This window comes from Helianthus annuus, chromosome 9 (assembly GCF_002127325.2).
Source record: "Helianthus annuus cultivar XRQ/B chromosome 9, HanXRQr2.0-SUNRISE, whole genome shotgun sequence".
In the NCBI taxonomy this organism is placed as follows: Eukaryota; Viridiplantae; Streptophyta; class Magnoliopsida; order Asterales; family Asteraceae; genus Helianthus; species Helianthus annuus.
Genome location: NC_035441.2, coordinates 78799390 through 78827290, shown reverse-complemented (window position 1 = coordinate 78827290; position 27901 = coordinate 78799390). Strand labels below are relative to the sequence as shown.

At 39.5% G+C, this 27901-nt stretch overlaps 1 protein-coding gene across 1 annotated transcript; it reads left to right on the top strand.

The window, feature by feature from the left end:
* The first annotated feature begins 1241 nt into the window (after window positions 1-1241).
* On the top strand, window positions 1242-6441 carry LOC110886966. Its single transcript, XM_022134857.1, has 2 exons — window positions 1242-2772; window positions 2879-6441. The coding sequence occupies exons 1-2, from the start codon at window positions 1242-1244 to the stop codon at window positions 6439-6441; spliced, it is 5094 nt and encodes a 1697-aa protein (XP_021990549.1).
* The last annotated feature ends 21460 nt before the right edge of the window (window positions 6442-27901 follow it).

The following is a 27901-nucleotide window of genomic DNA, read 5'->3' as shown; positions in this document are numbered from 1 at the left end:
CCTTTACTTAAGTTTATCCGTCTGTCTCAAGGCTTGAATGTATGCGTTAACTTACCACATAAATGTTTGTATCATTTAAAACATGCTTTTACTTTGCAAAACATAACTTTTTGATATACTCAAAATACTTTGTTTTGTACATTCTTACATTTGGTTTAAGTGAATACATATTTACTTAACATACATGACATTTGTTACATATACATGACTACATTTTGGGACTTTTTAAACATATGACAATGGTTTAGACAAGAACATTTGATGGTTGGTTTAAACATGGACTTTGTACATTGGTGGTTTGTTTAATGACTTAAGTAATGATATGTGTGTAGTATGATACAAGCATGGTGGATACGCCGCTGGTACTTCCTATATATAAGTGCTTGTATTGTATTACATGTCATAGCGTTATTTAAATCATTTAGTTTGGACTTATACATTTTTACACAAATAACACATTTTCACAAGACTTCGTTTTACAAAAACAACTTGCTTTATACAACTTATTTTTACTTGGTTATTCTTTTAACCATACGTTATTCTTCTATTTATACATATCATTTGATTTTATCGCTTTTCAAATGATTTACAAAACAAAACATTTTACAAGGTTCATGACTAACTTTTATTAAACACTTTTCTTAAACCTAAGTCATGAATCCTATTTTCACAAAACCTATGTTACTCACAGGCATTTTTATGCTGACGTACCTATTTTCACATGTGTTTTCAGGAGCTAATGCATAGGACGATCGTGACACGCTAGGGTGGACTCGAGCCTTAGTGACATAAAACAGAGCTAGACTTAGTTTAATTACGTTATGTACTCTTTATTTCAGTAGTTTTAAGACAATGTAACTTGTTGGTTCTTGTTTTGAACAATGTATTCCACCCTTGGGTGATGAATAAAATATTTTATTAATTTACCATGGTTGTGGAACAATAATTCTGTTACAACACTCCCCGACGTTTCCGCCACGATTTGATGTTTTACGTGGTCGGGGTGTGACAGAAGAGTTGGTATCAGAGCCAATGGTTATAGGGAATTAGGTTATTAGTAATGCTTTGACCTAGACTATAACCTTTCTAGGACCCCAACACAAGTTGTCTTGTGTTTAGATCTTAAAACATGCACTTCACCTGCTAGAATTAGGGTTTTTGTTATTTTCGTTTGTCGTTTCTAGTGGTGCATGGTCTTCGGAGTTTCATTTGTGCTGAGAGAGAAGGTTTTCGTTTCGTGAATGGATGCTCGTAAGAGATCCGACGTCCAACATGATCGTGGTAAACCGCCGTTGGCAGCAAAGAATGGTGGTACTAGGGGGCTGAATGTTGGTAATCTGAAACCGGCTCGCAGAGGTATGTTTACGTCGAATTCTGGATCAAAGCCGATTAATGTTATAGACGAACTTGAAAAGATTTCCGTTCCGGTTCCTGTTGACGTCAACGTCACGGAATCTTCACCGGATATGGAAAATTTTTATGACAGCTTGCATGAGGGTGTCACGGGCAATCAGGTCTTGCATGTTGGTGGGGGCAACCCGGATTATTCTCCGACTACTCAACCAAGTGCGGATATACCAGAGATGAAGCTGGATGGTATTAATGTGGAGAAGCCATTGTCTTATGCTGAATCAGTTCTTAGGCAGGAGAAAAAGATCAACTTTCGTGCACTTACTAGTTCTTCTAAACATGAGGGCTGTGATGTTGTGCTCCCAAAGGAATCTGTTCGAGTGGTCCAAGAGAAGATGTCAAACACGCTTTATGGGTATTTTCTGGGTGACCGTGTAGCTTACCCGGTCGTTGATTATTATGTCAAGAACAATTGGAAACGTTTTGGTCTACAGAAAACAATGATGAACGCAAATGGATTTTTCTTTTTTAAGTTTATGGATCAGAAAGGTATGCGGGATGCTCTTGCTTCGGGTCCTTGGATTATTCGTTCTCAACCTTTGTTACTTCATGAATGGAACCCTACTATCAAACTTGAGAAACAGGAGGTAAAGAAAATCCAAGTCTGGGTAAAAATACATGAAGTTCCCATTGCTGCTTATACGGAGGATGGTCTAAGCATGATTGCTACAGCCATTGGCGAACCCAAACTTCTTGATTCTTACACGTCTTCAATGTGCATGGAGTCGTGGGGGAGAAGTAGCTATGCTAGAGCTTTGATAGAGATATCCGCGGACAAGGAGTTTAAGGAGGAAATCACTTTGGCAATTCCTGAGATGGAAGGTGATAGTTTTATTAAGGAAACCATGTATGTGGAATACGAATGGAGCCCGCTTAGATGTTCGTCTTGCTGTGTTTTTGGACATGATAATCAATCATGTCCAAAGATGCCAAAGAAGAGGATCGATGTTGGTAAACAAGACCGTTTGTTTAATAATCAAGGAAGTCGGAAAGGAAAGGAGATACCGAGAGTCGATGAGGAGGGATATATGGATGTGCCGACTAAGAAAACGGCAAAGAGAGGTGGTATTCAGGTTAACAAGCAAAAGCCAAAATTCGAATATAGACCCATCAATACAAAGCGTAAAGATGAGTCTAAAGGGCGGCCGAAGACTACCAGTTTTCTTACTTCGAATCCGTTTGACGTTTTAAACGATAGCAATGTTGAAGTCGGTGAAAGTAGTAAAGGGGGTAGTGGTCAACAAGAGGATGACTCTGATGATGAAGAGGTGGTTGAAGTTTACAATGAGACGGACGATTTTCTAATGGAAGGGACTCAGAATGTTAAAGGGGCAAGCACTCCTTCACCAGGGGTTTCCAATGGTTAGTCTCCTTGCTTGGAACATAAGGGGGCTGGACCGCCCGCTTAAACAAAAAGAGGTTCGGCAAATTCTTAAGGATAGTAAGCTTTCTTTTTGTGCTATTTTAGAATCTCATGTCGATGTTGGCAATCTTGCGAAAGTTTGTAATTCAGTTTTCCGTCAATGGTCTTGGACTTCGAATGGAAATTGTTGTGATAAAGGGACTAGAATTATTGTGGGGTGGAGTTCGGATATTTTTGATGTTTTTGTTATGGCTCAAACCGACCAAGTTATGCACCTTCAGCTTGTCTTTAAGATTGATAAAAAGGTTTTATTCTGTTCGGTTGTGTACGCAGCGAATTATTATGTCAAACGTAGAGAGTTATGGCATCAATTATCGCTTCATAAGGCTCTAGTTGGGGATAAGGCGTGGATTATCATGGGAGATTTCAATGCGGCTCTTAATTTAGAAGATCATTCTATGGGTTCATCGTCCATCTCGATAGACATGAGAGAATTTCAAGATTGTGTTTTGAATATTGAGGTGTTCGACATTAATAAATCGGGTTGTCATTTTACGTGGACTCAGAAGCCGAAGGATGGTATTGGGGTGCTAAAGAAGCTTGATAGAGTTATGGGTAATAATTCGTTTGTGTCAGATTTTCCTAATTCGGTAGCTTTGTTTCATCCTTATAGAATTTCTGATCATTGCCCATGTTTGTTAAATATCCCTACTCCCGGGAAGCCGAAGCCTAGATCGTTTAAATTTGCCAATTTCTTGGTTTTTAAACCGGAATTCCAGGAGCGTGTTAAGAGGATTTGGGATACTCGTGTTGATGGGGTTCTTCAATTTCAAGTGGTAAAGAAACTTAGGCTGTTAAAATCGCCTCTCCGGGAGCTTCTGTTCCAACAAGGGAATTTACACAAGAAAGTTGAAACGCTTCGGCGAGATTTGGATACTATTCAGCGACAGATTGATTCTAATCCGATGAATGCGGACCTTCGAAAACAAGAAGCGAAGGTTAACGCTGATTTCCAGACAGCATGTTTAGATGAGGAAAGGTTCTTGAAGCAGAAATCAAAGGTAGAATGGTTATGTGCCGGTGACGCGAATACGAAGTTTTTCCATGCCTCTCTGAAAACTAGAAACCACATGACCCGTATTGAGGCTATCTCTAACTCTCAAGGAGTTGTTTTTCACGGTGAAGAGGTTCCAAAAATTTTTGTTCATCATTACGAAAACTTTCTTGGCCTAGAAGATAACCTTACTTTGCAGCCGACGCATGATCTTTTTGACAAAAAGATTTCTCATGAAGATGCTACTCACATGGTGCGCACGGTTACTAGTGAAGAGGTTAAGTTGGCAATGTTTTCCATAGGTAACGACAAAGCGCCAGGCCCGGATGGTTATACGGCTGCTTTTTATAAACATGCTTGGCAGATTATTGGAACGGATGTTTCGACGGCTGTCATAGACTTTTTCGGTTCTGGTAAGCTTCTAAGGGAGCTTAATAACACTCTAATTGTTCTTATTCCAAAGAAGCCTACTCCTTCGTCAGTCACTGATTACCGGCCGATTGCTTGCTGTAATGTCATTTACAAGTGCATTAGTAAAATCATAGCGGATCGAATTAAGAATTATCTCAATCAAGTTGTTAGTATTAATCAATCTGCTTTCGTCCCGGGAAGGAGAATTTCAGATAATATCCTGTTGACACAGGAATTGATGCATAATTATGATAGGAGTAGCGGTCCTCCTAGATGTGCGTTTAAAGTTGACATCCAGAAAGCGTATGATACGGTTGACTGGAAGTTTCTTTCGCAAGTTCTTATTGGGTTTGGTTTTCATCCGAAAATGATTCAGTGGATTATGCTTTGTGTCTCCACTCCCACCTATTCGATTTGTGTTAATGGGGAAACCCATGGCTATTTCAAGGGGAAACGTGGCTTACGACAGGGTGATCCGTTATCCCCTTATTTATTCACTCTTGTTATGGAAGTTTTAACGTGTATCTTGCACCGGACGTCTCAGTTGGATGCGTCGTTTAGGTTCCATAATAAGTGTGAAAAGCAAAAAATTATAAATCTATGTTTTGCAGATGATTTATTCTTATTTGCTCGTGGGGATATTCGATCGGCAAAGTGTATTATGGATTCCCTGTCTCGGTTCTCTAGCATGTCAGGTTTGGTCCCTAGCATTCAGAAAAGCACGGCTTATTTTTGTAATGTCTCTTCTCATATCAAAGTTGCGATCTTGGGTATCCTTCCGTTTGAAGAGGGTAGGTTACCTGTCAAGTATTTAGGGGTTCCCCTTATTTCTTCGAGGCTTAGTGTGAAGGATTGTAGTGTGCTTCTTGAAAGGTTGGATCAAAGAATAAAGAACTGGAAAAACAAGCTCTTATCTTTTGCGGGCAGGTTACAGTTAATTCTCTCGGTCTTATCGTCTATGCATATATACTGGGCTTCGGCTTTTATTCTTCCTGTTCGGATTGTTAATGAGCTAGAGGCGAAGCTGAGGAATTTTTTATGGGGTCAGGAGGGATCTTTTCATAGAGGTAAAGCGAAAGTCTCTTGGAAAGCTGTTTGTATGCCTAAATTTGAAGGGGGTCTTGGGATTCGTAGGGTGGGGGATGTTAATAAGGCCCTTATGGTATCGCATATCTGGAGTATTTTGAAGCAGAGAGAGTCTTTATGGGTGCAATGGATACATTCTTATCGTCTTAGAGGTCGGAATTTCTGGTTTTGCAAGGAATCGTCTACTTGTAGTTGGAGCTGGAGAAAAATTCTACAACTGAGGCCGATGGTTAGGGAGCATATTTGGTCTGCGTTGGGAGCTGGCACAAGTATCTCAGCCTGGTATGACTCGTGGTGCCACCTCGGGCCCTTGTCAAATTTCTTATCGCCTAGAACTATTACTAATGCAGGCTTTCGAATAGATGCTAAGGTTGCGGATGTTTTTAATGATGATGGTTGGGCTTGGCCGGAAGCGTGGAGGGATTTATTCCCGGTTCTTAACCAGGTTGACCATATTCGGCCGGATCCTAATAAGCGAGATAGTCTGCTTTGGAAGGATGGTGATACTTTGCGGGATCATTCGTCATATACGGTTTGGGATTCGCTTCGGATTAGGGATCAGGAAGTCAATTGGGTCTCTTTTGTTTGGTTTCCTCAATGCATTCCAAGGCATGCTTTTTTGGTTTGGCTTATTATGAGACGGAAACTTTTAACGCAGGATAAAATCTTAAAGTGGGACTTTTCTAGGAGGAAGAACATGAATATGATGTGCTGCCTCTTATGTTATGCTGATGTCGATTCTCATGACCATCTATTCTTTGAATGTAAATTCTCTTCTCAGGTTTGGAGTTCGGTTCGTGATAAGGTAGACATGGGTGGTGTGGATCCTAAATGGTCCTCGATTGTAACTTGGTTGATGACAAGAAGCCGCGTGAAATCGGCTTCGAGTTACGTGGCTCGTTTGCTTGTAGGTGCAACAGCCTACATAATTTGGCAAGAACGAAATGCAAGACTCTTTAAAAATCAAACACGGCCACCGGAAGCAATATGCGAAGTGATCCTCAAGTTAGTGCGTTATAAACTGATGGGCGTGAAATTCAAATCGTGTGCGACTGTTAAGTGTCTGCTTGGGAAATGGGGGATTGAGCAAGACGACATACAAGACAATGGGGGCTGATTAGAGTGTGTTTTTGTGTCTTTTTGGATTTCTAGATGCTAGTCTAGTTGTTTGTTTCGGTTTTTTGGGTTGTTTGCGCTTTGTTTTGTTTACACTCTTGGGGCATGTCTCTTGAGTGAACTAGGGAGGGCTTCTCCTCTCTACTTGTTTTTTATGGTTTGTGAATATATAGAATCACCGGGGTAATCCCTTTACCCAAAAAACATGCACTTCACCTATCCTTAGGTGATCGCCAAAACAAGAACCCAGTTTTCTGAAACGATTTTTGAAAAACAATCCTCTGTTTTCAAATGATTTATTATATGGTTTTGAACCCTTTTTATTTTTTTCAAATTGATTTTGAAAATTTATCATTTGTTTTAATGATTCTTTTGGCCTTGTGCCTTCCAAGTTTTCAAAATCTCGTCAAAGTTTTGGGTTCTAAATAGTGTGAACACGTGCAAACTGGAAGAGTGAATGCCTGTACCCTGGGTTTTCTGTCTAAGGCTAGAGTGTTAGTACAAATCCACATAATCGGACCAGTCACTCTTACCTGGGAACTCCTGGGGTGAGTGTTCACTTATAGGCGAGCATGTCTTCGCTAAGCATTGTTTATGGACCCATTTACTTTGATTAGTCACTGTGTGTCGTTTGTTTGCTTTGTGATATGAACGAATGACCACCATCCTTGCTTTGTTGATTTTGTTTCGTCTCGTTCTTTTCATCTAATCATCTCACTCGTTTCCTCTCGTGTTTTCCTCTTTTTAGCATGCCTCCTCGACGCGAAAATCAGCTACCGAATGCCGAACTGGCAGAAATCATCGCACAGCATATGGCTGCTGCATTCCCAAATCTTATTGCTCAGTTGAACCAAGCAAATAACAACAATGCTCCTTGTAACTTCAAGAGCTTCAATTCGGCTAAACCACTCAAGTTCAGTGGTACTGAGGGGGCAACTGGGCTCCTTCAATGGTTTGAGAGCATTGAGAATACTTTCCGTCACGTTTAGTGTCCTGATAATCGCAAAGTCGAGTTTGCTTCTAGTGTTTTTCAAAAGAGGGCGTTGACATGGTGGAACGGGGTCATGAGAGTGGTGCTGAAGTTGCTTTAGCACAAACATGGGCTGAGTTAAGGACTCTCATGATGAGTGAGTTTTGTCCTCGTCATGAACTACGAGCGCTGGAAAGGGAGTTTGACGATCTAAAGCAGTTTAGTGGCAAGCACCGGGCATATACCGATAGGTACGAAGAGTTGAGTTTGTTATGCCCAACGATGGTTACCCCACTTGATAAGGCTATCGAAAGATACATCAATGCTCTACCTGACTCTGTGCAAGACATAGTTACTGGTAGTAAACCTACCACTGTTTGTCAGGCAATCGAACTATCTGCAACGTTGACTGAGTCGCAGATTCGAAAGGGTAAGTTGCATAAAAAGGGTGACAAGAAGGGTAAGAAGCAGGAGTCTGACAAGAAGGATAGCAAGAAGGGTAAAAACAAGAAGGGGAGTGATGCGGGTTCTTCGAAGGGGTCTAGGAAGCGGAAGGCTTCCCAAAATTTTGCCGTTACTACACAGGCTCAAACTGTGCAAAATCAGCCTGCACAACAACTTGCCAAGAGGCCTTATCTTGGCAACGCACCGTCGTGCAACAGGTGTAACAGCCATCACCAGCCACATCTTCAGTGCCGTCAATGCACTAACTGCGGAAGACCTGGTCATCTTGCTGCCACCTGCCGCATCCCTGCTAATTTGAATCGGCAGCTCAGAACCCGGCTTAACAGGTTGCTCAGCCTCTTGCTCAGCATCAAGGTCAAGCAGCACGACCTCACTTCCCACCAGGTTCTTGTTACAACTGTGGGGATCTGTCCCACTACCGTAATCAGTGTCCAAGATTGGTGAATGCAAACCCAGTTCAAGCTCAGGCTCGTGGACGAGCTTTTAACATGAATGCTGTTGAGGCGCAAGCAGACAACGAAGTGGTGAACGGTACGTTCTTTGTTAATAATCAACCTGCGTCTGTTCTTTTTGATTCAGGGGCCGATAAGAGTTTTGTGTCGTTATCTTTTGAGCCTTTGCTTCGCGTGTCTAGAACGAAACTAGGTAAGCTGTCACACCCCCACCACGTTAAAACAACAAACCGTAGCGGAAACGTCGGGGAGTGTTGCAACGGAATTATTGTTTCACAACCATGGTAACCAAATGTTTTGTTTTATTGAATTATTATGTAATGTACAGTGTCTTTAAAACAAACAAACTACATATTGTTTATTGCTGTTTTTAGATCACTAAGGCCTCGTCCAGGTCCTATGTGACGCAAACTTCCTAGCAAGCAACATCAAGCAATATCTCCTGAAACATATGTAAAAAAATAAAGTCAGCAAAGAAATGCTGGCGAGTACATAGGTTTTGTGGGAGTATTGGATTCATGGCTCGTTTATATGTTGCAGTACCTCGTTAGACTACAAGAGTCAAAAATACAAACCTCGTTTTGAAAAGTGTATTGCAACATAATTAACCAACTCAAATCAAATTGGTTATAGTTTATAAAATCTCGTAGCCATGAGTCTTAACCCAAAAACATTTGTTTTAGTAAAATAATTTGGAAACATCTCGTAAAAGCTCGTTAATAAAACTCGTATGGTTTATATCGTTTCGAAAACCTCGTTGTGTGATATCGTTTCAAATCGTTTTCCCAAGTGCACTAAATAATGACACGCAATGTAATATGATAGAATCACTTATATATAAGAAGTACCAGCGGCGTATCTACCATGATTCTATCATACTACACCCATCCCATTATTTAATCACTACCCAAAGCCAATCGTTTAATTCGTTTATCTCGTTTCAAATCGTGTATCTCGTTTCAAATCGTTTAACTCGACCCAAAATCGTATTCGTTTTAATAGTGAAAAATACTTTTGGTCGTCTCGTTAACAACATTCAAACCTTCGTGACTCGTTTAACTCGTTTCTCGTTTCGTATTAACAAACCACCAAAGGGTAAGTTAACAATCATCAGGTTCGGTCGTTACCTACATAACCCCCACACATAACCATGGGTGTAGTCTGATAACGGGATTTGTCAGATCCTATGGTACCATAACCTAATACTGGTCGGCTTGATCAGAGCTAATGAATGTCATTCGTTATGTAATTACAACCAACAAGTCTTGTTCACCTTATTGAAATCGTTATTAGTTTTGTATAAACCATCTTAATCGTTTTTGAAATCATCGTTTAAACCTTGAAAATCGTTTTGTACATATGATTCACCCCAAAACAATTGAAAACAGTAAAATAGGGGAACTATGTACTCACTTGAGATTGTAGGGTATCCTTGATTTTGTGAACTATCGATGCACGGGCAATCAAGGAATCAAGTGGTACCTAGTATCGGATTGCTAGATAAATAAATCGACACCTAAATCGGGAGATAGGATAGAATGAGGTTCTATAAATCAAATGAGTAATTGAACTCATATGGTATGATTTAATAGGCCCTACATTCTGATTTGGAAGTCTACCTAAGTGCTTTTGACCCGTTTCGACACATTACGGTAACATAAGCTACTATAAGGCGTCGTTAGCGTATAACTATGTTCGGACGGTAATCTATGTGCTATGCCAAGTCTTACATGCCCAATTATCCCTAAACATGTTACTAAATCAGATTACAAGTCAAAAATATGTTCACATAGTCAAATTACGGATTTTAGCTTCAAAAGGGCATTTTGGTCATTTCCTATGGGCATACAAGCTAACTAGCAAATGACTAACCGATCCTACGTGATCATAAGGTATAACCTCAGTGGTTATCCCCTATGCAATTATGATCACTAACTAAGCTTGGTCGGATCCAAAGATCGACCAAACGGGTCGGGTTCGGAAGTATAAGCGGTTGTTTAGTCCGCTTATCTTACGACCCTAAACAAGCACAAACTAATAGTGTCGAGTTAGACATGTCAAAACATATCTAACCTACTGATTTGGTATCAAAACAAAGTGTTTTGATACCCTAAAGTAGTTCCGTTGCAAAATGCATGCTAAAACGCATTTTGACCGAAACTTTGACTCGACACTAGAACTAGCTAACATGGTAATCAGCGGCTATAATCACGAAGGATTATAACTATCGTGATTACAATCATGTTTCAAAGTTCAATTGAACTTTGACTTGACCAATTGATGGTCAAAACCGAAAGTCAAACTATTGGTCAAACTGTTTGACTTTCTGCTTAAACATAAAGAACAAGCATGAAAGAAGACTTACAAAGGGTCCTAGCTATCTTTTCTACAAAGAATAAAGTTCCAAGCAGATTAGAAAGCTCCCAAATCAGATAAGAGATGAGAAATGAGAGGAATGAGCAAATGAAACAATGGAGGGCCTTGCTATTTATAGTTGATGCAACTCAACAAGATCACTACACATGTATTGTGTAGCCTCCAAGCAATAATCTCATCCATACACTTGTTTGATGCAGGTGCAAAGCCTTGGAGAGGTGGTAACTTGGTTACCACACAAAGAAATTGAAAGATTGGCCCCTGAATTTACAAACTGTTGCTGAAAACACACTTTCTGCCCAGATGTGATGCTCGCGTAGCGCGACGGCATAGGCAGGAGGTGCTCGCGCTACGCTACCATGTGTCTGATTCAGCAAAATTTCAAAAATGGCAGAAATGGTCCCTACACGTGTTTAAAGCCTTTTTCGATGCGTTTAAACCCCGTTATCCTCATTTCAAGGCTCTAAAATGAAGTTAAAGCATAGGGGACTCAAAACATGCTCAAAAATATCTCGGATGTCGGTTCGTTTGGTCGTACGATCGCGTTGTTCGGTTAATTACGACGGAAGTCGTAACGAACGCAAAATCGATCCAAATTAAGCGACGAATGGAATTTTTGCATGGCGATCACTAAAATAAAAAATATTTTAGTGTGTACAAATATTTTGGATGTCCAGATGTGTCCAGAACGTAAGATATGCGCGAAAATGCAAACTTACGTCGTTTTTGACACTTTTAGTCCCTGAAAGATCATATAAGCATGTTTTCGCACACCGAACCACTCAAAGCTTGTTTCTAAGCTATGATTAGGTTATATATGGTATGTTTAACTTATGATCAAGTTCTGGACTGTTCAACACCATACGAATCGGTATAGTTTCGCAGTTTGACACAAATAGTCCCTGCGATTGAACAAACTTGTTTTCGACACACCAAACCATCCAAAACTTATTTCTAAGTTATGTGAAGGTTATTTAAGGTATGTTAAGCCTATTTCACTATTCCGGAGTGTTTGTCGCATTAAACTGACCGCGTTTACACACCAGTTTGCGTATAACTTTCCAGAAAGCGATTTAGAGCTTGAAATCGAACGAGAATTGATATGTGCAAACGTTACACATATTTATAAAATTTTCCAAGTATGAAAAACAATATTTCATTGTTTTGGTATTTGTTCGATGGTCTTGGAGGCACAGATGTCACAGTCTCCCCTACTTCAAGAAATTTCGTCCCGAAATTTAATCAGAGGAAACTTGTGAGAGCTCGAAACATGAAGTCGGAAAGATAAGACAATACTGGTTGGGTTCTGAACTTCTAGTAACTTTAATAACATTATGCTTGCAGTGTAAGAGGGACACTTATATACAAGTATATGAAGTGTCATTGGTGCGTCCACCGTACCTCATTACATCGTTCACATTCCGTCATTGTTGCCACTATCAGTTCTTACACATGATAAATCTTACTGTGGTTTCTGTGCACTGAATTTCATAATTATGTACGCGTCCATAATTACGTAATTCCTTGCATAGTCCACACAGTGTATTTGATAATGTGTAGGGAGGAACCAAATGAACGAACCTGTGATGAGCGTGACTAGACCATCATTGAGTCCTTTAGATCAATAAATGATCTTTTAAAACAGACTACCTAGAAGTCTTTCCAGCTATATCACATATCATTCTTGACCAGATGTTGAATCAATCTTTAACTAGACCACTCAAGGGGTCTTTTTCGAAATATGAAATGGCACTTATATAATCCAAGGGTCTTAACTACCACGTAGAAGCCCATTAAGGATTTAAGGTAGTACCTTTGAATATCCTACTATGAATCCCTCATATGAAGATATGGGAGATTCTATGAGGATTTCGAAAACAAAATCGGATCGCACAAAACACAAAGGAGAACACATAAACACATAATCACAAAATCGCATAATTGATTAATTCGACCTTTAATTTGTTATCTTTGGACCCGGGTATTTAAAGTACACCAGGAATCCAATCCGTGGATTTTATTTGGCACTTTAAATATTTCCAAGAGTCTAACTATGAAGATAGGAAGATCTTAATAGGAATTCGGTTCTTGATGGTAAGCTTATCAAGCTTACGATAAAAGATACACATACAAAAAGATCCATCTTTCCTTTTCACAAAGAGGGCAGAAGCTCCCCAAGGTGAAAAAGCTCGGACAGATGAATCCTTTTCTCAAATAAAAATGGGTTTTTTAAAGGAAATGAGCGTTTAAGGTTCTAGGGGAGATCACAAGTGATCATGGGATTGACAGAACCACACGAGCAGTTTGTCTTTGTGTTGACATTACAAGGTTGCTTCAAACATTCATGCAATTGCAGTAGTTTAAAATAAAACCACAAATTTTATTTATATAACAACCGCATTGTCTGTTAAATGTTTAAAAGATAACAACCAGAAGAAATACAAAATACTAATTGTTTAAAGCTGCATCATCGATCGCCTCGTTGATGTTAAACACTCGTCCACGAGCGGGATTTACATTCACGTTCGCGTTCGGATTTGGATTAACATTCGCATTCGCATTTACCAATCTCGGGCAATTGTTGCGAAAATGACCCATTTCTCCGCAATTGAAACATGAACCAGGTGGGAATCTCGCAGCGTTCCCTTGAGCTTGTGCTGGGACCTGGGCAGCCTGATTTTGACCAAAACGACAAGTATTGGCCAAATGCCCAAGCCTACCACACGTAGCACACTGTTTACAGGCCTGTTGGGCAACATGGTGACCATTACATCGAGTGCAGTGAGGTGCGGTACCAGCATATGCTTTCTTTGCAGGAGGTTGAGTCGGTGGGTTCTGAGGGTTCTGAGCAGTTTGATTGGTGACAGCAAAGTTTTGGGAAGCCTTGCGCTTCCTTGATTTCTTTGATGCCTCATCCTGCTTTTCACCCTTACCCTTTTCAGAATCGGTTGACTTCTTTTTATCACCCTTGCGGGTGAGTTTACCCTTCCTGACTTGAGATTCAGTCAGGGTAGCAGACAACTCGATCGCTTGACGAACGGTAGTAGGATTAACGCCAGTCAGGATGTCCTGAATGGAGTCGGGTAAACCATCGATATACCTCTCAATTGCCTTATCCAACGGGGTAACCATCGTGGGACACAACAAACTAAGCTCCTCAAATCGATCCGTATAAGCACGGTGTTCTCCCCCGACTTGTTTCAAATCGTCAAATTCTCGTTCCAACACTCGAATCTCGTGTCGGGGACAGAACTCTCTCATCATGAGAGCTCGGAGCTCATCCCAAGTCTGTGCTAGTGCCACTTCGGCACCCCTATCACGCATCACTCCGTTCCACCATGTAAGAGCTCGCTTCTCAAATACGCTTGAAGCAAACTCAACTTTGCGCGCATTCGGACACTCCACATGTCTGAATGTGCTCTCGATACTCTCAAACCATTGCAGGAGTGCGGTTGCTCCTTGTGACCCAGAAAACTTAAGCGGCTTCGCAGAATTGAAATTTTTAAAATTACATGGTGCATTGTTGTTGTTATTATTGTTATTGTATAGCTCGTGGATTTGGGTCACAATGCCTGGAAGCACAACAGCCATTTGTTGAGAGACAAGGGCTGCGAGTTCCTCAGCAGTATAAGTTCGAGCATCGGTTTGAGTATTGCGTCGTGGAGGCATTGTCTAAAAAGGAAACATGGGAAACGCGTGAGGTTGACAATTGGAGGAACAAAAGAGGTATTGAAAATATCGACACCACACAAGGAAGGCGATCATTTGTTCGTTACCTTGAACAAACGAACGACACGCAGCGACAAATCAAAGTAAATAGGTCAAAATAATGTATCGCGAAGACATGCTCGCCTATAAGTGAACACTCACCCCAAGAGTTCCCAGGTAAGAGTGACTGGTCCGATAATGCGGATTTGTACGAACACTCTAGCCTTAGACAGAAAACTCAGGGTACAGGCATTCACTCTTCCAGTTTGCACGTGTTCACATTATTTAGACTCAAACTTTGACGAGATTTTGAAAACTCGAAAGGCACAAAGCCAAAGATGAATCAGACTGGAAGGGTTCAAAACCTTATAATAGAAGGTTCAAAACCTAGTAATCAATCATCTAAGGATAGATGATTAATTTTCGAAGCGGATTCGTTATTGTGTTCTCGTTGTGGTTATCACCTAAGGATAGGTGACGGTATTGTTTTAAAATCTAAACACAAGTAAACTTGTGTTAGGGTCCTAAAGTTATAGTCTAGGTCAAAGCATTACTAATAACCTAATTCCCTATAACCATTGGCTCTGATACCAACTCTTCTGTCACACCCCGACCACGTTAAAACAACAAACCGTGGCGGAAACGTCGGGGAGTGTTGCAACGGAATTATTGTTTCACAACCATGGTAACCAAATGTTTTGTTTTATTGAATTATTATGTAATGTACATTGTCTTTAAAACAAACAAACTACATATTGTTTATTGCTGTTTTTAGATCACTAAGGCCTCGTCCAGGTCCTATGTGACGCAAACTTCCTAGCAAGCAACATCAAGCAATATCTCCTGAAACATATGTAAAAAAATAAAGTCAGCAAAGAAATGCTGGCGAGTACATAGGTTTTGTGGGAGTATTGGATTCATGGCTCGTTTATATGTTGCAGTACCTCGTTAGACTACAAGAGTCAAAAATACAAACCTCGTTTTGAAAAGTGTATTGCAACATAATTAACCAACTCAAATCAAATTGGTTATAGTTTATAAAATCTCATAGCCATGAGTCTTAACCCAAAAACATTTGTTTTAGTAAAATAATTTGGAAACATCTCGTAAAAGCTCGTTAATAAAACTCGTATGGTTTATATCGTTTCGAAAACCTCGTTGTGTGATATTGTTTCAAATCGTTTTCCCAAGTGCACTAAATAATGACACGCAATGTAATATGATAGAATCACTTATATATAAGAAGTACCAGCGGCGTATCTACCATGATTCTATCATACTACACCCATCCCATTATTTAATCACTACCCAAAGCCAATCGTTTAATTCGTTTATCTCGTTTCAAATCGTGTATCTCGTTTCAAATCGTTTAACTCGACCCAAAATCGTATTCGTTTTAATAGTGAAAAATACTTTTGGTCGTCTCGTTAACAACATTCAAACCTTCGTGACTCGTTTAACTCGTTTCTCGTTTCGTATTAACAAACCACCAAAGGGTAAGTTAACAATCATCAGGTTCGGTCGTTACCTACATAACCCCCACACATAACCATGGGTGTAGTCTGATAACGGGATTTGTCAGATCCTATGGTACCATAACCTAATACTGGTCGGCTTGATCAGAGCTAATGAATGTCATTCGTTATGTAATTACAACCAACAAGTCTTGTTCACCTTATTGAAATCGTTATTAGTTTTGTATAAACCATCTTAATCGTTTTTGAAATCATCGTTTAAACCTTGAAAATCGTTTTGTACATATGATTCACCCCAAAACAATTGAAAACAGTAAAATAGGGGAACTATGTACTCACTTGAGATTGTAGGGTATCCTTGATTTTGTGAACTATCGATGCACGGGCAATCAAGGAATCAAGTGGTACCTAGTATCGGATTGCTAGATAAATAAATCAACACCTAAATCGGGAGATAGGATAGAATGAGGTTCTATAAATCAAATGAGTAATTGAACTCATATGGTATGATTTAATAGGCCCTACATTCTGATTTGGAAGTCTACCTAAGTGCTTTTGACCCGTTTCGACACATTATGGTAACATAAGCTACTATAAGGCGTCGTTAGCGTATAACTATGTTCGGACGGTAATCTATGTGCTATGCCAAGTCTTACATGCCCAATTATCCCTAAACATGTTACTAAATCAGATTACAAGTCAAAAATATGTTCACATAGTCAAATTACGGATTTTAGCTTCAAAAGGGCATTTTGGTCATTTCCTATGGGCATACAAGCTAACTAGCAAATGACTAACCGATCCTACGTGATCATAAGGTATAACCTCAGTGGTTATCCCCTATGCAATTATGATCACTAACTAAGCTTGGTCGGATCCAAAGATCGACCAAACGGGTCGGGTTCGGAAGTATAAGCGGTTGTTTAGTCCGCTTATCTTACGACCCTAAACAAGCACAAACTAATAGTGTCGAGTTAGACATGTCAAAACATATCTAACCTACTGATTTGGTATCAAAACAAAGTGTTTTGATACCCTAAAGTAGTTCCGTTGCAAAATGCATGCTAAAACGCATTTTGACCGAAACTTTGACTCGACACTAGAACTAGCTAACATGGTAATCAGCGGCTATAATCACGAAGGATTATAACTATCGTGATTACAATCATGTTTCAAAGTTCAATTGAACTTTGACTTGACCAATTGATGGTCAAAACCGAAAGTCAAACTATTGGTCAAACTGTTTGACTTTCTGCTTAAACATAAAGAACAAGCATGAAAGAAGACTTACAAAGGGTCCTAGCTATCTTTTCTACAAAGAATAAAGTTCCAAGCAGATTAGAAAGCTCCCAAATCAGATAAGAGATGAGAAATGAGAGGAATGAGCAAATGAAACAATGGAGGGCCTTGCTATTTATAGTTGATGCAACTCAACAAGATCACTACACATGTATTGTGTAGCCTCCAAGCAATAATCTCATCCATACACTTGTTTGATGCAGGTGCAAAGCCTTGGAGAGGTGGTAACTTGGTTACCACACAAAGAAATTGCAAGATTGGCCCCTGAATTTACAAACTGTTGCTGAAAACACACTTTTTGCCCAGATGTGATGCTCGCGTAGCGCGACGGCATAGGTAGGAGGTGCTCGCGCTACGCTACCATGTGTCTGATTCAGCAAAATTTCAAAAATGGCAGAAATGGTCCCTGCACGTGTTTAAAGCCTTTTTCGATGCGTTTAAACCCCGTTATCCTCATTTCAAGGCTCTAAAATGAAGTTAAAGCATAGGGGACTCAAAACATGCTCAAAAATATCTCGGATGTCGGTTCGTTTGGTCGTACGATCGCGTTGTTCGGTTAATTACGACGGAAGTCGTAACGAACGCAAAATCGATCCAAATTAAGCGACGAATGGAATTTTTGCATGGCGATCACTAAAATAAAAAATATTTTAGTGTGTACAAAAATTTTGGATGTCCAGATGTGTCCAGAACGTAAGATATGCGCGAAAATGCAAACTTACGTCGTTTTTGACACTTTTAGTCCCTGAAAGATCATATAAGCATGTTTTCGCACACCGAACCACTCAAAGCTTGTTTCTAAGCTATGATTAGGTTATATATGGTATGTTTAACTTATGATCAAGTTCTGGACTGTTCGACACCATACGAATCGGTATAGTTTCGCAGTTTGACACAAATAGTCCCTGCGATTGAACAAACTTGTTTTCGACACACCAAACCATCCAAAACTTATTTCTAAGTTATGTGAAGGTTATTTAAGGTATGTTAAGCCTATTTCACTATTCTGGAGTGTTTGTCGCATTAAACTGACTGCGTTTACACACCAGTTTGCGTATAACTTTCCAGAAAGCGATTTAGAGCTTGAAATCGAACGAGAATTGATATGTGCAAACGATACACATATTTATAAAATTTTCCAAGTATGAAATACAATATTTCATTGTTTTGGTATTTGTTCGATGGTCTTGGAGGCACAGATGTCACATAAGCCTCTGAGAGTTGAAGTTGCGAGTGGTGAACCTGTTGTTCTTGATTATGTTCTTCGCAACTGCCAGTTGAACCTTAACGACCATCTCTTTCCTATCGACCTCACGCCTATGTAACTTGGAAGCTTCGACATTATTGTGGGTATGGATTGGTTAACTAAGCATCGCGCAGAGGTAGTTTGCTTTGAGAAGATCGTTCGTGTGCCACTTTCGTCAGGTGAGATACTACAGGTTCGTGGTGAAAAACCTGCTAGTAGCCTCAAGCTTACGTCTTGTTTTCAAGCTCGGAAGTGTTTGCGAAAGAACTATGTGGCCTTCTTGGCACATGTTACAGCAGATAGAGGCAAAGGTAAAACTATGCAAGATATTCCTGTTGTTCGGGATTATCCGGAGCTGTTTCCTGAAGAGTTACCTGGTCTACCTCCAGCACGCCAAGTCGAGTTCCGTATTGATCTTGTACCTGGTGCAAATCCTATTGACAGAGCTCCATATCGTCTTGCACCGTCTGAGATGCAAGAGCTATCTAAGCAGCTTCAGGAGCTTTCTGACAAAGGTTTTATCCGTCCTAGCTTTTCACCTTGGGGTGCTCCCGTTCTCTTTGTCAAGAAAAAGGATGGATCCTTCAGAATGTGTATCGATTATCATGAGCTGAATAAGCTTACCATCAAAAATCGATATCCCCTACCTCGCATTGATGATCTCTTTGACCAGTTACAGGGTGCTACTTGCTTTTCGAAGATCGACCTTCGTTCTGGGTATCATCAACTTCGTGTGCATTAAGAGGATATTCCGAAAACAGCATTCCGCACTCGATATGGGCATTATGAGTTCACAGTCATGCCATTCGGCTTGACCAATGCTCCTGCTGTTTTCATGGACTTGATGAATAGGGTCTGCAAGCCTTATTTGGATAAATTCATTATCGTTTTTATTGATGACGTCTTGATTTATTCTAAGATGCGAGCTGATCATGAGCAACATCTTCGTCTTACTCTGGAACTCCTAAAGAAAGAGCAACTTTTTGCCAAATTCTCCAAGTGTGAATTTTGGCTTAAGGAAGTTCAATTTTTGGGACATATTGTCAACGAACAAGGTATTCATGTAGATCCCTCCAAGATCAGTGCGATTAAGGATTGGGATACGCCTACTACTCCTACTGAGGTTCGTTCTTTTCTTGGTCTTGCGGGTTTATTACCGTCGCTTCATCGAGAACTTCTCAAAGATTGCAGTTCCTCTAACTGCTCTAACTCAGAAGAACAAACCCTTTGAATGGGGTTCTAAGTAAGAAGAAGCGTTTCAGACCTTGAAGCGGAAGCTTTGTGATGCACCTATTCTGACTTTGCCTGAGGGCAATGATGATTTTGTTGTTTACTGTGATGCATCGAAATTGGGTCTTGGCTGTGTTCTGATGCAAAGGAACAAAGTCATAGCCTATGCATCAAGGCAATTGAAGGTACATGAGAGAAACTACACCACTCATGATCTTGAGTTGGGTGCAGTTATCTTCGCTCTCAAAATCTGGAGACATTATTTGTATGGCTCAAAATGTGTGGTTTTCACTGACCACAAAAGTCTCCAGCATATCTTCAACCAGAAGGAACTCAACATGAGGCAAAGACGTTGGGTCGAACTCCTAAACGACTATGATTGCGAAATTCGCTACCATCCTGGTAAAGCGAATGTCGTGGCTGACGCATTAAGTCGTAAGGAACGTACTGTGCTTCATTGTGTTCGTGTTCAATCTGCTATTCAAGCTCGATCTGATATCCAAGCACGCATTACTCAGGCTCAACAGGCTTGTGTTTCACAAGACTTGATGGGTAAGGAATTACCCTATCACATTAAGCCTGATCTTGTGCTGAAGGAAGATGGATCGTATTATTTCATGGACCGTTTGTGGGTCCCAAGCCAAGATGATCTTCGCACTTTGCTTATGGATGAGGCCCATAAGTCTCGTTACTCTATTCATCCTGGCTCAGACAAAATGTATAAGGATCTTCGTACTCAGTATTGGTGGCCTGGTATGAAGAAAGACATTGCCTTGTACGTTTCCAAATGCCTTACTTGCCTTAAGGTTAAGGCTGAACACCAGCATCCTTATGGTCTTCTGGAGCAACCAGAGATCCCAGTTTGGAAATGGGAAAACATTGCCATGGATCTCGTTACCAAACTTCCGCGCACTAAGAAAGGTCATGATGCCATTTGGGTAGTTGTTGATCGTCTTACAAAGTCAGCGCATTTCTTGCCAATCCGTGAGGATTTTTCTGCTGAAAGACTGGCCAAAATCTACGTGGATGAAATTGTATCTCGACATGGTGTTCCTTCGAACATTATTTCTGATAGAGATGCTCGCTTCTCTTCTCATTTTTGGAGAACCATGCAATCTGCTATGGGGACCCAACTCAATCTGAGAATAGCCGATCATCCACAAACAGATGGCCAAACTGAAAGAACAATCCAGACTTTGGAGGATATGCTTAGAGCTTGTGTGATCGATTTTGGTGGTAGTTGGGATTCACATCTTCCACTGATTGAATTCTCCTACAACAACAGTTATCACTCCAGCATCAACATGGCTCCTTTCGAGGCTCTCTATGGTCGAAAATGTCGTTCACCAGTCTGCTGGAATGAAATAGGTGAGGCTCAGCTTACTGGACCTGACCTCATTCTAAAGACAACTGACAAGGTTAAGAAAGTTCGTGATAACCTACAGACAGCTCGAAGCCGTCAAAAGAGTTACGCGGACCGACGACGCAAACCCTTGGAATTTCAAGTCGGTGATCGTGTATTACTTAAGGTCTCACCTTGGAAAGGTGTGATCGGATTTGGAAAGAAAGGAAAACTTGCACCTGGATACGTTGGACCATTCAAGATCGTCGAAAGAATCGGTAAGGTAGCCTACATACTTGCATTACCTCCCGAACTTGGAAATGTTCATCCAACCTTCCACGTATCCAATCTCATAAAGTGTCTAGCTGATGAGAACCTCCACATACCACTTGACGAAATCCGTGTTGATAAAACACTACATTTTGTTGAGAAACCTGTGGACATTATGGATCGTGAAGTCAAATGGCTAAAACACAAGCGCATTCCGTTGGTTAAAGTTCACTGGGAATCTAAACGTGGACCTGAGATTACTTGGGAACGTGAAGATCAAATGAAGGCGAAGTATCCATATCTTTTCCCACGAGTTTCCACTAAACGAATTTCGGGACGAAATTTCCACAAGAAGGGGAGACTGTGACATCTGTGCTTGTAATCATTGTAAACAGTTCAGTTATCAATGAAATAAAGTTATTTGATCCCAATGTTTGTTTGTTGATGTTTGATGTTTTTCATGTTTTGACTTTTATTCGATTTCAAACTCTATATCGCTTTCTGGAGAATTATACGCAAACTGGTGCGAAAACGCAAGCAGTTTAACGCGACAAATGCTTTGGAACATCAATTTATGCTTAACATACCTTAAATAACCTTTACATAACTTAGAAATAAGTTTTAGAAGGTTTGGTATGCCGAAATCAAGTTTATTTGCTTACAGGGACTAAAATTGACAAACTGCGAAAGTATGCCAATCTGAACTGTAATGAACATTCCGGAACATGATCATAAGTTAAACACACCTTAAATATCCTTTGCATAGCTTAGAAATAGGCTTTGAGGGGTTCGGTGTGTTAAAATAAACTTTTGGGTCATTCAGGGACTAAAAGCGTCAAAAAGTGCATAAGTTTGCATTTTCGCGCATAACTTACGTTCTGAAAACATCCGGACATCCAAAAATTTATGTAAGCATTAAAATATTATGTTTTAATGTTTGGCATAAGAAAAATCCATTCGTCGCGCAATTTGGATCGTCTTTTGCGCTTATGCGCATTCCGTCGTAATTAAGCGAACATCGCGATCGTACGACCAAATGAACCGACATCCGGCATATTTTTGAGCATGTTTCATGTCCCTCATACTTAGGCATCATTTTAGGGCCTTAAGGTTGGCTTAACGGGCCTTAAACGTGTCGAAAATGGACTTAAAAGCATGCAGGGGCTAAAACTGTCATTTCTGAAAGTTGTGCTGATCAGACAAGCTCAGGCGGCCCGCCTGAGTTTGTGTGTATCCTGATGCGGGCCGCATGGCCTCCCCAGATATGCAATTTTGTTGCAAACAGCTGTTTGCAGCTGTTTAGCACCCAAAAACCACTTGCAAATGGTTTTTAACAATCCTATGGGCTCCCATGGGTTGTAAATCAGTGGGTAAGTGTTGTATGGTCGAGATTAAACGCTTGGGGAACAAGAAACGATCTTAACGGTTCCGTGTTTCCTATAAATACCCATCCATCTCCATTGCAAAACCCACTTGAATTCTGAGTTTGTTCTCTAAGTTGGGGTGCTTTAACACTTCATACCTGAGAATACTCGGAAGTTCAATCTTGCGGGGACCCTTTGTAAGTATTCCTTCGTTCTTTTATTGCTTTTCGAGTCCGAAAGTCAAAGTTTGTTTGACTTTCTGCATTGACCAGTTTTTGGTCAACGCGAAGTTCGTTTGAACTTCATAACGTGAGCGTAATCACGATGGTTATAGTCCCTAGTAACTATACCTACTGATTACCACGTTATCTAGGCTCAGTGACGAGTCGTAGTTTCGGCCAAAATGCGTTTTCTCGCGTATTTTGTAACCAAACTACTCTAGGGTATTAAAACCGTTTGTTTTAATACCAAACCTGTTTTCTAACATTACTAAACATGTTCTAGCATGTTTAGCTCGTCGCTTTTAGATTTGTGCTTGTTTAGGGTCGTAAAGGTAAGCGATCTAATCAATCGCTTATGCTTACGAACCCGACCCATTTGGTCGATCATTAGGATCCGATCAAACATTTTAGGTGACCATAGTTGTATAGGGAATAACCTTCCGAGGTTATACCTTATGGTCACGAAGTTTAAGTAGTTGTATGATAAGTAGTTCTTATGCCTTAGGTAAATTACCAAAATACCCTTTTTACGCCCAAATTCATTTTAAGCCTATGTAACATAATTTTTGGTGTCTAAACTAATTTAACAACAATATTAAACATGTTAAGGCGTATCTTGCTTGTCATAGGGCTAGTTAGGCATTCCGAACGCGTTTTACGCAAATGACGCGTTAAAGTAGCATAAGCTACCTAAGCAGGTCGTAACGGGTCAAAAGCACTTAGGATAGGTTTCGTTTTAGTACATAGGCTTTGTCAAACCATATTACATAAGTTCCCACACTTATTTGGTTTACGAACCCTCGTACTACCCGATCCTCCGATAGGTCCGTTTATTAATGTAGATACCTATATAGGTGCCGTTTGATTCCGTGATCTACTAGCATTGCTTGGTGGTTATCCTACGACTTCTAAGCAATCTCAAGTGAGTACATAGTACCCCTCTTTTACTGTTTTCCAAACATTTTGGGGTGAAACACATGTGGCTACTTGTTACTTTCGTGCTTTCTTGTTTTCACATCATATGCTTGCTATGTTCTTAGTACACTTATAGTACATGATTTCATTACATTGTTTTGCTATGTATGTTGACTGAGCATGCTAGCACATTGATTTACATTACGTTGCTTTGCTACATATGTTTACTTGGCATATTAGCACATTGTTTTACATTACATTTTCAGCTATGTATGTTGACTAAGCATACTAGCACATTGATTTACATGACTTTTCTGCTTTGTATGTTGACTTAGCATACTTAGTACATTGTTTTCATATAACATGTTTACATTTGGTATGACATTTGGTTTGCATAAACGGGACTTATATACATTCATTAACATTAGCTACGCCGCTCGGTAGTAAGTAATGGTATCATAGGACTTGACAAATCCCGTTCCTGACATCCTGGGTTGGTTTGGATGAAAGGAATGACTGAATCCGAAAACATTTCTTTTGATAACCTTTACTTAAGGTTATCCGTCTGTCTCAAGGCTTGAATGTATGCGTTAACTTACCACATAAATGTTTGTATCATTTAAAACATGCTTTTACTTTGCAAAACATAACTTTTTGATATACTCAAAATACTTTGTTTTGTACATTCTTACATTTGGTTTAAGTGAATACATATTTACTTAACATACATGACATTTGTTACATATACATGACTACATTTTGGGACTTTTTAAACATATGACAATGGTTTAGACAAGAACATTTGATGGTTGGTTTAAACATGGACTTTGTACATTGGTGGTTTGTTTAATGACTTAAGTAACGATATGTGTGTAGTATGATACAAGCATGGTGGATACGCCGCTGGTACTTCCTATATATAAGTGCTTGTATTGTATTACATGTCATAGCGTTATTTAAATCATTTAGTTTGGACTTATACATTTTTACACAAATAACACATTTTCACAAGACTTCGTTTTACAAAAACAACTTGCTTTATACAACTTATTTTTACTTGGTTATTCTTTTAACCATACGTTATTCTTCTATTTATACATATAATTTGATTTTATCGCTTTTCAAATGATTTACAAAACAAAACATTTTAGAAGGTTCATGACTAACTTTTATTAAACACTTTTCTTAAACCTAAGTCATGAATCCTATTTTCACAAAACCTATGTTACTCACAGGCATTTTTATGCTGACGTACCTATTTTCACATGTGTTTTCAGGAGCTAATGTATAGGACGATCATGACACGCTAGGGTGGACTCGGGCCTTAGTGACATAAAACAGAGCTAGACTTAGTTTAATTACGTTATGTACTCTTTATTTCAGTAGTTTTAAGACAATGTAACATGTTGGTTCTTGTTTTGAACAATGTATTCCACCCTTGGGTGATGAATAAAGTATTTTATTAATTTACCATGGTTGTGGAACAATAATTCTGTTACAACACTCCCTGACGTTTCCGCCACGATTTGATGTTTTACGTGGTCGGGGTGTGACATGTTTCATGTCCACAATGTTTAGGCATCATTGTAGGGCCTTGACAATGGCTTAACGGGCCATAAATGGGTCAAAATGGGGCTTAAACACTTGCAGGGACCAAAACTGCAAAGTTGTAAACTGTTTGCTGAACTGTGAAGTCCAGGCAGGCCGTGTAGCCCTTGCCTTTGTCCTACGCGGGCCGTGTACAAGCCCCAGATCAGCAAAAACCTGTTGTTTTAATTTAGCAACTGGGTTTTAGGTATTGCCAACGGTTTTGAACAATTTATGGGCTCTTTTGGGGGCTCCCATGGTTTCACAAAACAAGGGGCACACTTGGACGGCTGAGATTGAAGCTCGTTTTACGAGGAACGATCTTAACGGCTCTCCGAAAACTATAAATACCCCCACCCTCTTTGCTCAAACCCACATTTGATTTCTGAGATTTCTCTAAGTTGAGGTGTTTAACACTTCATACTTGAGAATACTTGGAAAATCAAACCTCCTGGACCTTTTGTAAGTCCTCTTTCATTTTTTTATGTGTTTTTAGCTTAAAAGTCAAACTTAGTTTGACTTTCTACATTGACCAGTTTATGGTCAACACGAAGTTCGTTTGAACTTCATAACGTGAGCGTAATCACGATGGTTATAGTCCCTAGTGACTCGCTTATACTTTCGAACCCGACCCATTTGGTCGATCATTAGGATCCGACCAAATACATTAGGTGACTATAGTTGCATAGGGAATAACCTTCCGAGGTTATACCTTATGGTCACTTCGTTTAAGTAGTTGTATGATAGGTAGTTTATATGCCTTAGGTAAATGACCAAAATGCCCTTTTTGCGCCAAAATTCATTTTAAGCATATGTAACATAACTTTTGACATCTAAACTGATTTGGCAACAATATTAGACATGTTAAGGCATATTTTACTTGTCATATGACTAGTTAGCCGATTCGAACGCGTTTTACGTGAACGACGCGTTAAAGTAGCACAAGCTACCTAAACGGGTCGTAACGGGTCAAAAGCACTTAGGATAAGTTCCATTTTAGTATGTAGGCTTTGTTAAACCATATTGCATGAGTTCCCATACTCAATTGGTTTACGAACCCTCATTCTATCCAATCCTCCGATTTAGGTCCGGTTTATTAACGTAGTTACCTATATTAGGTACCGTTTGATTCCGTGATCTTCTAGCATTGCTTGGTAGTTATCCTAGGACTATTGAGCAATCTCAAGTGAGTACATTGAACCCCTCTTTTACTGTTTTCCAAACTGTTTTGGGGTGAAACACATGTGCCTACTTGTTACTTTCATGCTTTCCATGTTTTCACATCGTATACCTGCTATGTTCGTTAGTACATTATAGTACATGATTTCATTACATTTCATGCTATGTATGCCCATTGTGTGCGTACTTAGTACATTGCTTTACATTACATTTCATGCTATGTATGCCCATTGTGTGCATACTTAGTACATTGCTTTACATTACATCTCATGCTATGTATGCCCATTGTGTGCGTACTTAGTACATTGCTTTACATTACATTTCATGCTACGTATGCCCATTGTGTGCGTACTTAGTACATTGTTTCACATTGCATTTCATGTTATTTATGCCCATTGTGTGCATACTTAGTACAATTGTTTACATCACATGCCTTCATTTTGGTATAACATTTGGTTTGTTTAACATGGAACAATACATTCATTAACATTGATCACGCCATTCGTTAGTAGGTAAGTGGTACCATAGGAATTGACAACTACCGTTCCTGAAATCCTGGGTTTGTTTGGATTGGAAGGAATGACCGAATTCGATATACATAACTTAGATAAACCATTAATTTGTTTAAGGGTTTATCGCCACAGTCTCAAGGCTTGGATGTATGCATTTTCACAATACCGCATAAATGTTTATATCAGTAGAGCATGCATTGTTCCACAAAACATAACGTTGATTTAAACCATGTTTTACTTCAACACCTTGATTTGTGCATTTTACATATGGTTTAGTTGATACATCTCACTTGCCATACAAGATATATTTTGGGTACACATTACATGATCTACATTAAACATAAACATTTTGACATTGATATACATACTTGGTGGTTTACATTGAACATAGACATTTCGATATGGTTTACACAATAACACTTGACAATTGATTTATACATGAACAATTTACATGGTGGTTGGTTTGGGTAAATGGTTGGAGTAACGTGGCGTATGTAATATGATACAAACATGGTGGATACGCCGCTGGTACTTCCTATATATAAATGCTTGTATAATATTACATATCGTAGCGTTATCTAAGTCATTTCAGTTTAGACACATTACATTTTACATAAATAACATACTCTTCACAAGACATTATTTTTACAAACAACTTATCTTATTCAACTCATTTTACTTGGTTACTCGTTTAACCTTACACTTATCTATACATATCATCTGATATTATCGTTTTTTTCAAATGGTTTACAAAGCAAGACAAATTACAAGGTTCATGACTGACTTTTATTAAACATTTCTTTAAACTCAAATCATGAATCCCATTTTCACAAAGCCTATGTATCTCACA

What these genes read in the sequence shown, in the direction of transcription:
- LOC110886966 (XM_022134857.1), top strand. Translation starts at nt 1,242, where the DNA reads ATGGATGCTCGTAAGAGATCCGACGTCCAACATGATCGTGGTAAACCG. An exon ending in TTCACCAGGGGTTTCCAATG is followed by an intron (nt 2,773 to 2,878) that starts GTTAGTCTCCTT and finishes GTGCTATTTTAG; the next exon opens with AATCTCATGTCGATGTTGGC.